The 16,355-nt window shown below is 35.1% G+C and overlaps 2 protein-coding genes across 7 annotated transcripts in view; one reads left to right on the top strand and one right to left on the bottom strand.

The window, feature by feature from the left end:
• Positions 1-16,355, top strand: part of NDUFA4 (NDUFA4 mitochondrial complex associated) — a 711,072-nt gene that overhangs the window by 461,271 nt on the left and 233,446 nt on the right. The gene's annotated exons all lie outside the window — the stretch shown is intronic.
• The window catches only part of PHF14 (PHD finger protein 14), a 200,367-nt gene continuing 194,754 nt past the window's right edge, over positions 10,743-16,355 (bottom strand). For 5 of the 6 annotated variants that reach the window (XM_050783024.1, XM_050783014.1, XM_050783016.1 and 2 more), the window contains one exon: positions 10,743-10,945. In XM_050783024.1, the coding sequence (XP_050638981.1) occupies positions 10,871-10,945 (75 nt within the window). In that variant the 3' untranslated portion in view covers positions 10,743-10,870. The remainder of the gene's footprint in view (positions 10,946-16,355) is intronic. The other variant, XM_050783015.1, reaches the window with a different exon arrangement.

The following is a 16,355-nucleotide window of genomic DNA, read 5'->3' as shown; positions in this document are numbered from 1 at the left end:
AATTGGTCAAGGGTCAGATTTTTTGTTTGCTTGTTTGTTTGTTTAGCTCCTCATGCGATTTTATTATTTTAAAGCTTAAATCTTTTTTTTTTCTTAATTATTTTTCCGAGACAGAATCTTTTTCTGTCACCCAGGCTGGAGTGCAGTGGCGCAATCATAACTCATGGGAGCCTCGAACTCCTGAGCTCAAGGGATCATCTTGTCTCAGACTCTCAAGTAGCTGGACAACAGGTGTGCACCACCACGCCCAGCTAATTTTTTAAAAATTATTTTTTGTAGAGATGAGGTGTCGCTATATTGCCTAGGTTATAAATGTTTTTTTCAAACAGAATTATTGAGATGTAATTCACATACCATATAATTCACCCATTTAAAGGATACAATTCAATGTTTTTGGCATATTCCATTATTAATTTTTAAAAAGTAAAATATATACAACATAAAACTTGCCATTTTAATCACTTTATGTGTACAATTCTGTGGCATTACATTTACAATGTTATGTAGCCATCATAGCTAGTTCCTTAGCCCCATGTCATTTTAATATGTATCCAATTCTGCAGAACTAAATCCAAGTGCTTCAAGCAAACCCCCAAAGCCTTTCACAAGAAAGTCTCATCCTATATTCCCAGACTCTGCACCTAGCACTTCCTGCCTGGCATTTTCTTGGATCCAGACGCACAGAAGCATCTTTAACCTTTGAAAACTCTTTACCACTGCACGTTGCTATTTTGTCCCTTTGAAACAGTATTCCCACTATTAGATCTGATGAAATCCCTTGCCTTCAAAGGTAGACCCAAGTATCGTTTTTACGGAAAGTTTTTCCCACCCCCAGGTTTATGTAGCTTCCTCGCCTCTGCGTTCTATGACACCCTTTATCAAGCTCCGTCGAGCGCTTACTCATGACAACTTTCCGTGTCTGTATGTCACTCCTACCGGACCATGAACTGTTTGTGGGCGGAGACAGTGCTCCACACAGTGTGTGTCTCATAACAGAGACTGTTTGATGAATGAGTTAAGAAACGATCATCAATATTAAAGCAGAAGAATGGTCACAATGGATGGTATAATTTTGGGAGCAGCAATAAAACCAAAGTAGTGATCCAGTCTCTGGAGAATGTGTCAGTGAAAGAAGTGCAGTTGACAGATCCCAAATAGTCAGGACCCTTATTGAGTATGCATGATGGAACAGGCAGTGCTAACTGCTTTATATATATCATCTCTTTTAATCTTTTTTTTTTTTTTTGAGACGGAGTCTCGCTCTGTCGCCCAGGCCGGAGTGCAGTGGTGCGATCTCGGCTCACTGCAAGCTCCGCCTCCCGGGTTCACGCCATTCTCCTGCCTCAGCCTCCCAAGTAGCTGGGACCAGAGGCGCCTGGCTAATTTTTTGTATTTTTAGTAGAGACGGGGTTTCACCGTGTTGGCCCGGATGGCCTCGATCTCCTGACCTCGTGATCCGCCCGCCTCGGCCTCCCAAAGTGCTGGGATTACAGGCGTGAACCACCGCGCCCGGCCATCCCTTTTAATCTTTATTAAAAATTATGTTTGAGGTTCTGAGCAAGCCTGGTTACTATGTCACTGCTTATTCTCCCTGGATTCTGAACCAATTGAGAAGCATAAAAAGAGGCCAAGTGGAAATTTAAAATATGACATCAGCCTATTTCTGGTAAAGCTGGATTGTACTTGAAAATAGACTGTATACAATTTTGCCACTAAATTGTACTGACTCACTCACCTGGGTTCTGATATGAGGCTATCACATGGCTGGGGAGTGAAGCAAGGGATGTGAAACACAAACAGTAATCCAAAAAGTCTCTCCTACAGTGGAATGCAGCTAGGAATAGGCAAAGAGAAAGGTGGAAGTCCTTTCCTCAATTACTGCCCAAGAGGGTGAGAGTTTTAAAGAATTTAAAGAAGTTCCTGTTTCATGAACCAAGACAGAAAAACGGGGTAAGAAAGAAACGCATGCTTTTAAACAAATGGTGCTGTGAATCTGAATATCTATATGCAAAAAAAGAATGGAAATATCTACATGTAAAAACGTTACCTTATGTAACATATATAAAATCAAGTCAAAATGAACCAAATATTCAAACACAACACCTGAAACTATAAAATTCCAAGATGTAACATAGGAAAAAAGTTTTATGCCATTCAATTTGGTTATGATTTTCTGGATATGACACCAAAAGCACAGGCAACAAAAGCAAAAAGAGGTAAACAGGACTACATCACTCTTAGGAACTTCTGCACATCAAAGGAAACAATCAACAGAGCGAAAGGCAACCTACAGAATGGAAGAAAATATATAACATGTCATTTATTATGTCACTATATATCATACATTATATATGACATATTATATATATTATATATTATAACATGACATATATTATATGATATATATTATATATTATAACATGACATATATTATATGATATATTACATATTATAATTATGTAATATATATCAGACATGTGATTTTCAAAAACCACATGTCTGATAACAACTAATATCTTGAGTATATAAAGAACTCCTACAACTCAACAACAATAAACAACAAATAATCTAATTAAAAGATGGGCCAACGACTTGAATAGATATTCCTCAAAAGGAGAAATGACCAAAAACATATGAAAATGTGCTTAGCATCCCTAATCATTGGGAAATGCAAATCAAAACCATGATGAGACATCATCTCACACCTGTTAGAATGGCCACTACCCCAAAAAACAGAGAATAGTAAGTGCTGACAAGGATGTGGAAAAATTGAAACCCTTATGTACTGTTGATGGGAATGTAAATAGTGCAGCTGCTATGAAAAACAGTATGAAGGTTCATCAGAAAATTAAAAATAAAATTACTATATAATCCAGCAATGTCACTTCTGGGTCTGTAGATAAAATAATTGAATAAACTTATATTCATTGCAGCATTATTCACAATTTACAATAGCCAAAAGGTAGAAGCAAACTAAATGTACATTGACGAAGGAATAAAAAAAAGTAGTGTGTGTGTGTTTGTGTGAAAATGGAATATTTTTCAGCCTTAAAAAAGAGAATATTGTCATATGCTGTAACATGGATGAACCTTGAAGACATTACACTAAGTGAAATAAGCCAGTCACAAAAGGCAAACATTGCGCGATTTCATTTATATGAGGTATTTAAAGTAGTCAAACTTTTAGAAACAGAAAGGAGAATGGTGGTAGCCAGGGACTGAGGGGCAAGAAGAAAGAAGACTTTTGTTCAGTGGCCCCAGAGTTTCAGTTTTGCAGGATGAAAAGTTATAGAGATCTGTTGTATAATAATATGCATATAGTTAACATGACTGTACTGAACACTTAAAAATGGTAAAAATGGTAAATGTTATGTTTTTTACCATGATAAAAGTAGAAAAGCGTGAAACCTGCGTATTATCTCTATTTCACAGTCTAGAAAACTAAGGCTCAGACAGGTTAAGACACTTGCACAGGGTAACACAAGAAGTGTTAAAATTGTGGTTGGAAATCAGGCTGGTCTAATTCAAAACCTATGCTCTAGGCGAGGCGAGGTGACTCACACCTGTAATCCCGGCACTTTGGGAGGCCAAGGTGGGCAGATCACCTGAGGTCAGGAGTTCAAGACCAGCCTGGCCAACATGGTGAAACCCTGTCTCTACTAAAAATACAAAAATTAGTCAGGCGTGATGGTGGGTGCTTGTAATCCCAGCTACTCTAGAGGCTGAGGTGAGAGAATCGCTTGAACCTGGGAGGCAGAGCTTGCAGTGAGCTGAGATCGCGCCATTGCACTCCAGCCTGGGCGACAGAGCGAGACTTCATCTCAAAAAATAATAATAATAATAATAATAAAATAAAAACCCTATGCTCTTAAGAGTCATGCCATATATTACAGGGCTTCTGGGTAGAGGGGAAAATATGTTAAGACAGTTTTCAAATGACAATTAAGAAAAGGAATTGAGATATATTCAACAGTCTGTGTTTAGTTAGCAGTGTTGCCTCTTGTCGGGCACACAGCCAAGACCACCTTACTCAGCTTCTCTTATCCTTAGGTTGGAACCATGGGACTCAGTCCTTGCCACTAGATATGTGGATGGAAGTGATGCAGCATAGTCTGAAGGAATGAAATATGATCTCTCAATCTCACCCCAGCCCACACCCTACTGCTCTCCACGAAGAATACTCAAATGGTGAAGTTGCAATATGAACACATGAATCCATGAGGCAGTTCTTCTCCAAGAAGAGCCACCTGATTCACATCAGGCAGTGGTGTGAGTGAGAAGTGAACTTTTGTTGGTTTAAGCCACCGAGATGTCAGGGATTGTTTTCATAGCATATCCTAGTCTAGCCTGACTAATATACTCATGAAGAATTTACTCACCATATTTTTCAGCTATTTTCTTGTGTTGGAACTGAAGGGAGGATGTGGAATCCATGGGAAAGAGATTCTGGGTTTTGAAGGGAGAAGGAAAAAGAGGTTGATTTTAGATGCAGTTGTGAAGGAAAGGTCTTGAGCAGAAATTGTTCCCCAGGAAAGGTAGACCAAAGCTAGGATGAGGGAAAAAGAAACTCCCAAATGTGACGTGCCTAGGGACAATGAAGGAAACCTACTAAAACATTTTCTGTAAGACTATTCCTGACTTCCAGAGTTAGATATAATCAAATATATAAATCTCAAATCAATACTTGCCAAAAATATATAGTCTCAAATAAAGCATTCCCTACAAGAAAGAATCATAACCCTGAAGAGATGTTCTATTTGTTAATTTCATTTTGACTAACAAGGTAACATTTTTGAAGGCATTGCTGAATGTACTAGTTTTGTCCCTTGTTAGTATCATCAGTAAGACATCTCAGTTCCACAATGCTCTAGAGATTGAAATGTGTTCTCCTTTATGATTTGTAGATCTGATTAGATATGTTTTTCTGCCTAAGGTGCAAAAAATGCAAATGTGAACTAAGAGTCTGTATAATTTTTGCTTCTTACATCATCACCATTAAAAAGATCAAAACAGGCCAGGCGCGGTCGCTCACTCCTGTAATCCCACCACTTTGGGAGGCCAAGGTGGGTGGATCACCTGAGGTCGGAAGTTCAAGACCAGCCTGACCAACATGGAGAAACCCTGTCTCTACTAAAAATACAAAATTAGCCAGGCATGGTGGCGCATGCCTGTAATCCCAGCTACTCGGGAGGCTGAGGCAGGAGAATTGCTTGAACCCAGGAGGTGGAGGTTGCGGTGAGCCGAGATCGTGCCATTGCACTCCAGCCTGGGCAAAAAGAGCGAAACTCCATCTTAAAAAAAAAAAAAAAAAAAATCAAAACAAATTCTTCTTTTGAATCTTACTAAAAACATAATCTGAAGTGCATCAGGCAGAATGTACTGTCATCCAATCTTCTATTATATATTAATCTATTGACTGTCTTACATTATTAAAAAACAAAATATGCATCTTCTATGGAAAAATATGTATATATTAAATACATTTAATAATAAAAGAATTGTTAAGAGGAGAAAAACATGCATGTTAAAAAGCATGGCAGTCTGGGATCTGCTTTAAGACAATTTAGTAGAAAGGGAAAGAAGGGACAGATAAGGCAGGCATGCCAAAAATCTTATAGTTATTCAACTGGGTCCTGAGTACATGGGGATTCACTGTACTCTTCTCTCAAGTCTTGTATATGTTTGAAATTGTTGATAATAATAAATGGTAAAGGAATTGTAAACTTACAGATAAAATACCTTCAAACAGTAGCACAAATTTAAGGAAACAGCTTGCAGAAATAGGTTCCTTAATCACAATTTCATTGCCTAATGTCAAAAGATAATAATATTTTGAAAACAATAGTTTTCTTCAGAGTTTTTTCACATGTTATTTCATCATGTAACATACAATGACAGATTCCTGCAGTGTTTATTACCTGTTTCTGATCATTGCCTTAAAATCAGAATATCCTGAAAGAGCTCATCTATCTTTAAAAGAAATAATAATCTTGCATCACCTTTAGAATTATACATAATATTAAAAATGATAACAGTTGGAACTGACATGCATCATGGAGATTCACATTTTCTGCTCCTTATATGTCAGGGAAGGTTTTCATACTCAGACTTACACATGGAATATCTGATTCAATTATCTATTGTTTCTAGAAGTCATTATCTATTGACTCTTTGCAGCTTGAAAGCCATGGATATGAAAATAGCAATTTTTTTTACTCCATTGACAGTATCAATATAGGTAGAGTGTATCTCATTTTCTAGAGTGGGATATTTAGCATGCAATAGGTGTAAATGAAAGATGTAAACTACGAGACAAAAGTGAACCTTTCAAACGTTAAATGTGATGCTGGCTGTGTTCTTATGAGCTTAATGATACCTAGTGCACACAAGAACACATAGGTGTCATGCTGGGAAACCAATGATCTAGCTCTCATCTTGACTGCAGGCAAAGAATATCTCATCAAAGCTATAAATTTCATGAGTCTGTTCCCAAATTTAAAACCCTTAAGGAAAATGGCTTTCATGGTTCAACAGTTTTAAAGGGTTGTTCTTGCTTGGCTTTGTAACAAGGAAATTAATAGTTTTTCTAAAACAAATCAGAATTATACCATAGCTGCATGCGTTTTCATGCTGTTGCTGTTAGCACTTAACTTTCTCTCTAGATAACAAAGCCTTGGACTTCACATTGAATTCACCATGGGGAGACATTTATTACCTGCTATAAATGCCCAGGATAGTCTGGGATGGGGGTGTAATTTGCTCATTCATGGCTATGTAAAAATTGTTTTCTTGAGGTAATGAGAAATGGAATAGTTTTCTAATCGACTTTCACTATTCAAAGTGAATCTTATTTAGCCTAATGTCAGAAGTACGTTGTTTCAGTCCCAAGCAGTGTTGGCACACAACCAATAGAAATATGTGCAGGTCTCAAGGACCCAAGGCACTGGGGAAATGCCAAAGCAATTAAATGAACTTATTTCTTCTTTCTCAATGGGCTTCAAAATAAATCTGATGTAGCCATGTGAAAGAAGCAGTTGTAGGAAAGATTCCCCTTTTTTGTTTGGTATACATTCAATTTAAAGAGGAATAGTTTGTTGCATCTGGGGAAAAACTAGACAAATTTATAATGAATGTAGAAGAGTACAGACATATCAAATGCTTCCAACTGTTTAAGCTTAGAGGAAAATCATCAATGTAAGGAATAACTACAGTCATGCAATAACTTGGATGAATCTCAAAACTTTATGCTGAGTGAAGAAAGCCAGACACAAAAGGTATGTGTAACATAATTTCATTTGTATAAAATCTTAGAACATTTTACAGAAAGAATATACATATATAAAGTGAGAAATAAGAATATCATTATCTCCTTTCAAAAATATTAGAGGAACAAAACTACTCAGACTCACCTCATTCTATCTGGATGATTAGAAAGTCACAAATGAAAAATGACTATATCTTGAGAAGAGTATGTCCTATTTGGTATGGTACATATAAAAATGAAACCTAAAGCAGTTCATAGACTCAAAATTGTTCATAGACTTAAAATTGGAGCAACTGGGCACACACCTCTGCTTTTCCCCTCATTCAAGTTTTCTAATCCCAAAGAAAGTGGATACAATTTATCAGAAGATATAACTATAATTTTATAATTTTAAAATTGAGTTTAAATATATTTCTAACTGCAAGGGTCATTCAAAAACCATTAAAACAATGTGAAATTATTTAAAAACTTTAACTACATTAAATGTTTTCAAATAAGATACTATACACTATTTTTATTTTTATTTTTTACTTTTTGCCTCTAGATATGAACTGACTAGTTTTTGAATGTTGGATTTGTAAAAAATTTTGTATATTGTTTAGATTTTTTAGGTCTTTCATTAACATGTTTTATAGACAGTGATTCTTTCTAACATTTACACTGTTACTATAAATATTACACAACATGTCAAATTTCTCCCCTAAAAAAATCAAGGATTAAACCCTAATTTTGTGAACTACACCACAGAGCTTAGTGTGACAAATGGTTTCTGAAAAGAATAACCAATATGAAGTGTGACTTTTACTTGAAAAGAAAAAGAAATTAGCTCGTTTTGGGCTACTATAAATAAAACTGTTAAAAATATTCATGTACAAGGCTGAGTACAGTGGTTCACGCCTGTACTCAGCATTTTGGGAGGCCAAGGTAGGAGGATCAGGAGTTGAAATCCAGCCTGGGCAACATAACAAGATCTTAAAAAAAATTAATGTACAAATCTTTGTGAGGACACATGTTTTCATTTCTTTTTGTAATACCTGTTAGTGGAATGACTGGGTCATATATTAAAGGTACATTTAACTTCATAAGAAATTTCCAAACTCTTTTCCAAAATAATGTATCATTATACACTTCCACCAACAATGTACAAGAGTTCCATTTGCTTCATAACCTTACCAACATTTCATTATTGGCCTTCAACTTATAGCCCAGGATGCCTGTCCAGTGGGAAAACAATGGAAATCATAATATATAAATTCAAATTTTCTAGTAGCCACAATTTAAAAAGAATAGTTGAAATTTAACACTTTAATAAAATCTATTCAAAATATTGTCATTTCAACATATAATCGGAATAAAAATTATGGATATATTTTTCTTTTTTTTTGCACCCTAGCTCCAAAATCTGATGTATATATTATGTTTACAACACATTTCAATTGGGACTAGCCATATTTCTAGTATTCAATAGCTACATATTTTTAACAGCTGCTGTACTGGGTAACAGAGCTACAGTGGTTTCAATTTGCATTTTCCTGATAACTAATAATGTTGAGTATATTTTCATGTGCTTTTTGGCCATTTGTATATATTCCATTGTAGTAGTATTCACACAATATAATTGTAGTATATTCACACAATGAAAAAGTACTTAGTAATAAAAAGAAATGAAGTCATGCAATGACTTGGATGAATGTCAAAACTTTATGCTGAGTGAAGAAAGCCAGACACAAAAGATGTGTATGATAGAATTCTATTTGTATAAAGTCTTAGAACAGGGAAAACAAAGAAAGAAAGATCAGTGGCTACAGTGGGGAAGTGTAAATGATTGCAAAACTGAAGGACAGAACTTTTTAGGGTGTTGGAAATGCTTTATATCTTGGAGAGGTGGTTACATGAATATATGTATTTGTTGAAATTTATTGAATTGCACATTCAAAATGAGTGAATTTTAGGTAAATTATACTCCAACAGAATTGATTTAAAGAGTATGAACATTAGTGGTATCCACTACGTAATCTGTAAGGTCAGTGAAAAGTAAAACCATGGGGTCTCTTTGTCAAAAGTTAAGAATTCCAAGACCGTAACAGCAGAGTAAGCTTGTCTGTCATTGAATCCCCAGTGATAAGCAGAACAGTGTATAACTTATAGTAGGACCTACTAAAGCTTCGTTGAATGATTTTAAAAACTTGAGCATCTTAGTGCCCAGCAATTTCCATTCAAGAGTAGCATAATATCCCTTCCCGCTTCTGCTATTTGTTGATCATGTATTATTTCTTCTTTTTAAAAGTGAAACTACTGATATAACCGAAATCTATGTGAATGTGGGCATTTTGAAATAAATTGATGTGGGAAAAAAGTCAAATTTTTGTATTTGCTTATTGCAAAGGCTCCCTGCAGACTCTGAACTGCCATCTCAAACTTTTCTTTGTCTTAAAGTCTTTACTCCAAAATTCACCCAGGGAATTCATTAGTCCATGGATCCCATCTGTGGGCTCTAGCTGTTTTTCTGACATGCGTACTGAGATTTGAGACTATTCTTCTGATGTTTCTGTCTTAACTACTCGCAGTTTCCTCCATCTCAGCCCACTGTATCATAGCTGTTAGCGTGTCCTGCTGTCACAAATTTATTGGGCTTGTTGAATGCATATAATATGGCTTCAAGGCAAATACACTGATTCCATTCTCACATTCTCTTACAAGTCTTCCAAAGTTCTGCCTCTCATTTTAAGAAACCCTGCCTTAAATAATCAAACAAAGACATCTGCCAAAAACATTTGGCTCTGCAGATAGCAAGCAGATTCATTGCTCTTCCTGTCGTAGGCAAATGGCAGCTTGGAAATTAGAACTGGGGAGAGTAAAGTGGCTGGTTATTGAGAGCTCTGATAAAGATAGGGGACAGATGAATTTTGAAAAATTCCTAAGCCAAAGACATACATACAAGAACTAGTCTTGAAATGTCCAGGAAAAGTGTGTGGGACCTTGCACACAGCAGGTCCTTAGTAAATGTTTTATAAATTATAAATCATGGCATTACTTCTGCCAGAGAATGTTAAATTATCATTTCTTTTTAGTCTTTCCCTGCAGTCCTAGAGTATCGTGTGATACATAAATATATGAAATCAGGAAACAGTATTTCTCCTTGTGGCATTGACTGGTTTTAACCACTTTCATGTGCAAGCATTCCTTGTTCATTTTTGAACTATGTTGGTTTTTCTTTATATTGCAAATCAGAATTCTGTTAAGGCCCTTAAAGAACACAGAGTCTAGTAAGGAGAAAAAGGACCAAGAGAGTTTTTTTTTTTTTTTTTTTTTAAGGTCATTTAAATGTGTTAACAGGTTACAAAAAAATAACATTCTGTCTCTGTTCTCAAATTTGAGTCAAAAATTTTTCTCCTTTTAAGAACTTTGAAAGATCCAGTTTTTAAATAAAAAAGTTGAAATTACTCTAAAATATATGAATTCCAAATACAAGCTCGTATTTCATTTTGAATGACTTTATTGAGAACGTTTTGCAAATTAGATTTTACAATTTAACATTTTACAATTAGAAATTTTATCTGTTATTACATAAGCTGCAAACTTTTCAAAAACACTACAGAAAATCTTTTATTTCTTTGGATTTTTCTGTTCCACGTTGAGTTCCTGAGATATATTTTTTCTTTCAGCTTCATTTTCATCTTCCTGTGAAATAAATTTTAGAAAACATTAAAATATAAACTTTAGGACATTTATCAGCTATATTTAACACATTTTAACTGTATTGTAGAACTATGAACTACTGCGATTTCAGTAATCCTAAACACAAATGGTAAAATTATGTAACATTTAAATATTTGCAGTAGGTGCTGTTTTACAGTACACATTAAAATTTTCTATATGTTTTTAAAAGCAACCAATTTTAACAATGCCCTAAAAATTACTTTGGAAACACCTGCCACTGAAAAGTGTTCTTTGCAGGGGATGAACTAGATATTTTTACTTCACTGCTTGATAAAAAGCAATAAATATAATTTCTAAGACACTTCATGTGCTTCAGCATGGCATTTTTTGTCCCATCTAGTACACTTTCTTGACAGGTGTGCCAATTTTCCAATTACTTGTACCACCATATGTTATCTGAAGATCAGTGAGGTCTAAAATAGGAAACATGTGCATGTCAGGCTTAGAATGCTTACAATCTTCTACAGTTTCGATTCTAAGTGGTGGCCTCATAATTCATAGCGGGTTCCTGTGGAACATGGTGAATAGATGAAGTGACATCATAATGTCTGCTTTCATAGAAATGAAGTGCATTTTCTGTTCAGTATTAAATGGTAACCTTCAAAGTATAAATAATGAGAGTCTGGAAAAATATTTCATCTTACAATTTGTAACCCATCTCATCATACATGTTCCCTCAATAACACCCAAGTACAAAATGGTCTTGCTTTCCTAGTATTTCTGATTTATCATATAAGATTACCTATTTTTATTAACTGACATAAAGATACTCTTCTGAGTTAAAGCATAAACATCAATTTCTTAAGTATTTCTAGACAACAGTAATAATTACCAGTATCATCAAACATATTACTCTATCTCTGTATCTGATGAAATCAAATAATTGAATTAAATAATTGTTGAGCTTTACTTTTTGAATCCACTTTATTAAGTAAAAGCAAACCAAGGTATGCATATTTGTTTTCTATGACAAACTACACACTTGCCAGTAATCATTAAGGTGGGTGAAAAAAGCTTTTTTATATACTTTGTTTCTCTAAACTCAATAGAATCTGTGATTTACACTTTGTTAACACTGGGAAAGTAGAGACATTATCAATATTATCAACAAATCTGAATCATTATAGATACATAGAACACCAGGAATGGGGTTTTGAATATCATTTTGGCAATGTAACTTTAATATATTTTTCCAAGTATGATAGCCACTGTGTGTCATTTCATTTTTTCCCTATTTTATCTCCTGTGAATAGATATATTCAGTTAAGTTTGACTCGTGAAAATTTATTAATGAACATGTGGTTTACACTTTTAGACAAAAGTTCCTAGAGATTACATTTTTATCTATCTATGCATCTATGTATCGATGTATCGATGTATCGATGTATCTATCTATCTATCTATCTATCTATCTATCTATCTATCTATCTATCTATCTATCTATTTTGAGATGGAGTCTCACTCTGTCACCCAGGCTGGAGTGCAGTGGTGCAATCTCGGCTCACTGCAAGCTCCGCCTCCCGGGTTCAAGCCATTCTCCTGCCTCAGCCTCCCGAGTAGCTGGGACTACAGGCGCCCGCCACCACGCCTGGCTAAGTTTTGTGTGTTGTTAGTAGAGACGCGGTTTCACCATGTTAGCCAGGATGGTCTCGATCTCCTGACCTTGTGATCTGCCCACCTCGGCCTCCCAAAGTGCTGGGATTACAGGCATGAGCCACCGCGCCCAGCCTAGAGATTACATTTTAACTACATTCTAATAAAAAGTAAATCTTACTCTTCACTTTCCCCTGTCTTCTTCAGGAGCGACACTTAGAAAGTGTTAAATCTGCAGGTACCAATGGCAATACATTTTTGATATGTAGCACTGAATTTGTCCTTATGTTCCTCAAAGGAAAGTTTTATCTTCTGTATCTTAGACATTCCTACCATCTAACAGGGCATACTTAGTATATAGTTGTAGTACAATCAGTGTTTTCTGAACCATGTGAAACAGTGGAATAATGAATGAATAAAAGGTATGCCTGAATTAATACATAATTTGGAAAAGCACAATATTGTTCTTAACTATCGTAAATTAAGATTGCTAGTACTCACACTTCTAGCAATCTTACTATAACAGCACTGAAAATAAAAATAAGCAAAAATGTTTGAAGCAACATAAGTCAAAATAGCCATTATCAACCTCATACCCTTTATAAAAGAAAGATGGAGCCTTTATCACACGGACAGTCTACTAAGTTTCTACACCACATGACTTCCCGATTTAACAAGCTTGGTTATCTAGTTTTCTCTAGCAACCTTCAATGCTGCCCTAAGTCAAAATAGAAATGTAAAGACTTAATTATAACTCTGAGGACTAGGAGGTACTTATACACTTTGTTTTCATATTTAACTATGGATACAAGTTATTGGAACATTGTTAAGTGAAATAAAAATTTGCAACTTCCATTAATTCGAATATGTTTTAATATATGGATAAGATATAGATAGATATGCCAGTTAAGTAACATTCCTTAATACAATGTTTGTCTTTTTGTTGTTGAATTTTTCTTAGTAATAAAGTACAGCTTATAAATGCATGCCTTAACACTGCCTGCTATTCAGGACAGGTACATAACTGTTTCACACCTTTCTTTGTGCTGAGGATTTGTCTTAAAACATCTTGCCTTTTATGCTGTTAAGTCATTTATATAACAAATAAGTGCAAATCTCTTTCTTGCTTTTAGAAGGATAGCTGTACCCTAGATGCAGAAAAGGATTATGAAGGGGTGAAAAAGGCATTCAACTCTAATTGCTAGAGTATAATACTAAAATTGCTATAATATAACATTACCAAAATAATAGTAATAGATTTTATCACAAATAAAAACATTAATATTTGATCTAATAAAGCTCTAGGGAAGTCTTTTTGGAAGTGCTAATTTGTGTTTTTAACATTGCAGGTCAATTTTTCTAAGAACTGTATATGCAGTTCCAGATTAATAAAAATCTTTAAAGTGACTCAGACAGCAAAAAAATATAATTGATAAATGACTGCATAATACCAAAGCATTTCTTTACTACTGGATATTATAGGCAAGTAAAAATGTCTTCTGATATATAGCAGGGTTTTTGTTTTCTCTCTGCTGAGATAAGACATCTGTTTGTTTCCCAATGAAAGAAGACCCTAGCTACACGGATCATTTTTTTAGTGACAGCCCTGACAAGTTTGACATTTGTTTCATGAAGTGTTCTGAAATAGTCGTGAAGAAAATGTACCCTTTGAGGCTACTGGAAAGTAGACAGGCTTACCTCTTAATGTTTAAACTTGTTAATTCATATTCTAAAAAAACACACTGACTGTAACATCCTTGCAGATCTGCTAGTTATATGTGAAATTTCAAGACTGTGCACTCAATTAACAGTAACACCTAGAATATCAAATGACAAAATTTGGTTCCTTAGCCTTGCTCTTTTTACTTTGACAGAACTGTAGTGAGAATGGTAATTTCTAGGCACAGATGGACCATGTAATAATGGGCTGATACTCCAGGTGGCAATATGAGACTGAGTTATTCTAACAGAGAAATTAAATAAAAACACTGCCATATTTAATAAAACTTGCAAGATTTTGTTTAAATGTTAGTCAGCTTGCTCTATCAATTTGTGATACAGGAAAACCTCTGTTTTTCTTTATTTATAAATGTGATTTCGTTCTCAAGATAGTTCAAAGAATTGATGGCAATTAATAAAACATATCCATTCTTTTCCTTCCTCTTAGGAGGTAACCAGCTCCTAACAATGGTCAACTATTTTAGCATCTGGAATTTATATCACTCAGGTAATACTTGGATACAAATTACACTCTATGAGTACAGATAACTTTATGTTTACCTTGTAGATGCCCAAGTTTAAAAGATTTCTTAAAATCTTGTAATCCTTTATATAAAAGGATTATACAAAGGGGCAACTCTCCCTATTACTTCTTTGTATCTTTATAGATGTTGATGTAAGGACCTTTACAATGGAGAAACATGGCAAACACCACCTTAACCAAATGGTCAAGGTTAATATCACCAATAATATATATTAACACCCTGATACGATGTACTAAAAAGGGTACATCACCTCTGGTTTGTGGTATCCTTCCCAACAGTGTACAACCTAATTCTAATCTGAGAAAACATCAGATAAACCCCCTAAAATATAATTAAACAGTAGCTTTCAAAATGTCAAGGTCGGCTGGGCACGGTGGCTCATGCCTGTAATCCCAGCACTTTGGGAGGCCGAGGCAGGTGGATCACAAGGTCAAGAGACCAAGACTATCCTGGTCAACATGGTGAAACCCCGTCTCTACTAAAAATACAAAAATTAGCTGGGTGTGGTGGTGCAAGCCTGTAGTCCCAGCTACTGGGGAGGCTGAGGCAGGAGAATTGCTTGAACCCGGGAGGTGGAGGTTGCAGTGAGCCAAGATGGTGCCACTGCACTCCAGCCTAGGCAATAGAGTGAGACTCCATCTCAAAAAAAAAAAAAAAGTCAAGGTTACGAATGACAAGACTTGGAAATATCACAGACTGGAGGAGACTATTGGGACATGATGACTGAATGCAGTGGAAATCCTGGACTATATATTTTAAGGACATTAGTGAGAAAACTGGTAAAATTTTAAAATGGTTCGTAGAGTAGTCAGTAGTAGCCTCTCAAAGTTAATGTCTTGCTTTCAGTAATTGTACTACGGTTACATAAAATGGCAACACCACAGGAAGCTGGATAAAAGGCAAATGGGAAATTTCTATACTATTTTTGCAATTTTTCTGTAAATTTAAAATTATTTCAAAGTAAAATGATTAAAGAAACAGAAAGTAAAAATGGCTACTTAATGAAAGTTTCCTAAATTCAAATAAAGTAAGTAAAGTGTATGGGCAAAGATTTTACGAGAAAAGAAATGCGACGCACCTGTAGCCTCTACACTGAATTATTCAGCTATAATTAATAGTTTGCTTTCCATCCTTCTACCCCAAATTCCTAAGTACCTAAAATGTTCATAATGGTGATATTATTGATTTTTATTTTATCTGTGCTTTGCCACATTTTCTTGCTTTCCCACTGTGAGCATAGATTACTTTCATAATCAGAAAATATAGCTTTCTTTTACTAAGTCCCTTTATAATTTGGCCATATGAATAAACTATTTCCAGAAATAAGTAAGAGTTACAAGACTCTATGATTACAAAGAGAAGATGTCATGTGTTTTTATTTTACCAAATATGTTCTTCATAGCAGGCAAACATACATGGAGGTACAACAGTAAAATGAGGTCAGACGGTGCAGGCAGGCACTAACTTAAAATGTTTCTATATTCTTATGATATTTTCTTTAGATTTTAAATATT

The sequence above is a fragment of the Macaca thibetana genome, chromosome 3 (genome assembly GCF_024542745.1).
Source record: "Macaca thibetana thibetana isolate TM-01 chromosome 3, ASM2454274v1, whole genome shotgun sequence".
Lineage (NCBI taxonomy): Eukaryota > Metazoa > Chordata > Mammalia > Primates > Cercopithecidae > Macaca > Macaca thibetana.
Note: the sequence above shows the minus strand (reverse complement) of the source record. Positions and strands in the feature narration are given on the sequence as shown.